The 368-nt window shown below is 67.1% G+C and overlaps 1 protein-coding gene across 1 annotated transcript in view; it reads left to right on the top strand.

Annotated features, from left to right (window-relative positions):
* LOC104616585 (semaphorin-3D-like) overlaps nt 1-313 on the top strand; it is a gene marked incomplete at both ends in the record, with an annotated part of 2,402 nt that extends 2,089 nt beyond the window's left edge. The window contains 2 exons of the mRNA XM_010281638.1: nt 1-107; nt 225-313. The exon at nt 1-107 is cut by the window's left edge and continues 128 nt beyond it. Coding sequence (XP_010279940.1) covers nt 1-107; nt 225-313 — 196 coding nt within the window. The remainder of the gene's footprint in view (nt 108-224) is intronic.
* Nucleotides 314-368: the final 55 nt, after the last annotated feature.

Below are 368 nucleotides of genomic sequence, written 5' to 3'. Positions count from 1 at the left end.
CCAGCCCGTCCTGGTGAGGGTCAACGTACCGTACCGGCTGCAGCGGCTGCTGGTGCACAGGCTGGAGATGGAGAGCCGGCACTACGACGTGCTCTTCCTCGGCACAGGTGGGAACTCGCCCCAGCTCTGGGGATGCTGTCGGCACGTGGCGGCTTGCAGGGCACACCGGCCCTGCCGGCTTGGGTGGCTCCCAGCCCTGACAGCTCCTCCCGTTGTGTTCACAGATGAAGGTAAAGTCCTGAAGGTGGGGCTGGCCGGAGGGGTGAGCCGTGGCACCGAGGTGATCAGTCTGGAGGAGATCGGCATCACTAAGGTGTGGGAGCCCGGGGCTGGACCACGCAGCCTCCCGTCGCTCGTGGCCGAGGTCC

Source organism: Phaethon lepturus, unplaced genomic scaffold, assembly GCF_000687285.1.
Source record: "Phaethon lepturus isolate BGI_N335 unplaced genomic scaffold, ASM68728v1 scaffold34912, whole genome shotgun sequence".
Classification (NCBI taxonomy): Eukaryota; Metazoa; Chordata; class Aves; order Phaethontiformes; family Phaethontidae; genus Phaethon; species Phaethon lepturus.
The sequence above is the reverse complement of the archived record's forward strand: the minus strand, read 5'-3'. Positions and strand labels throughout refer to the sequence as shown.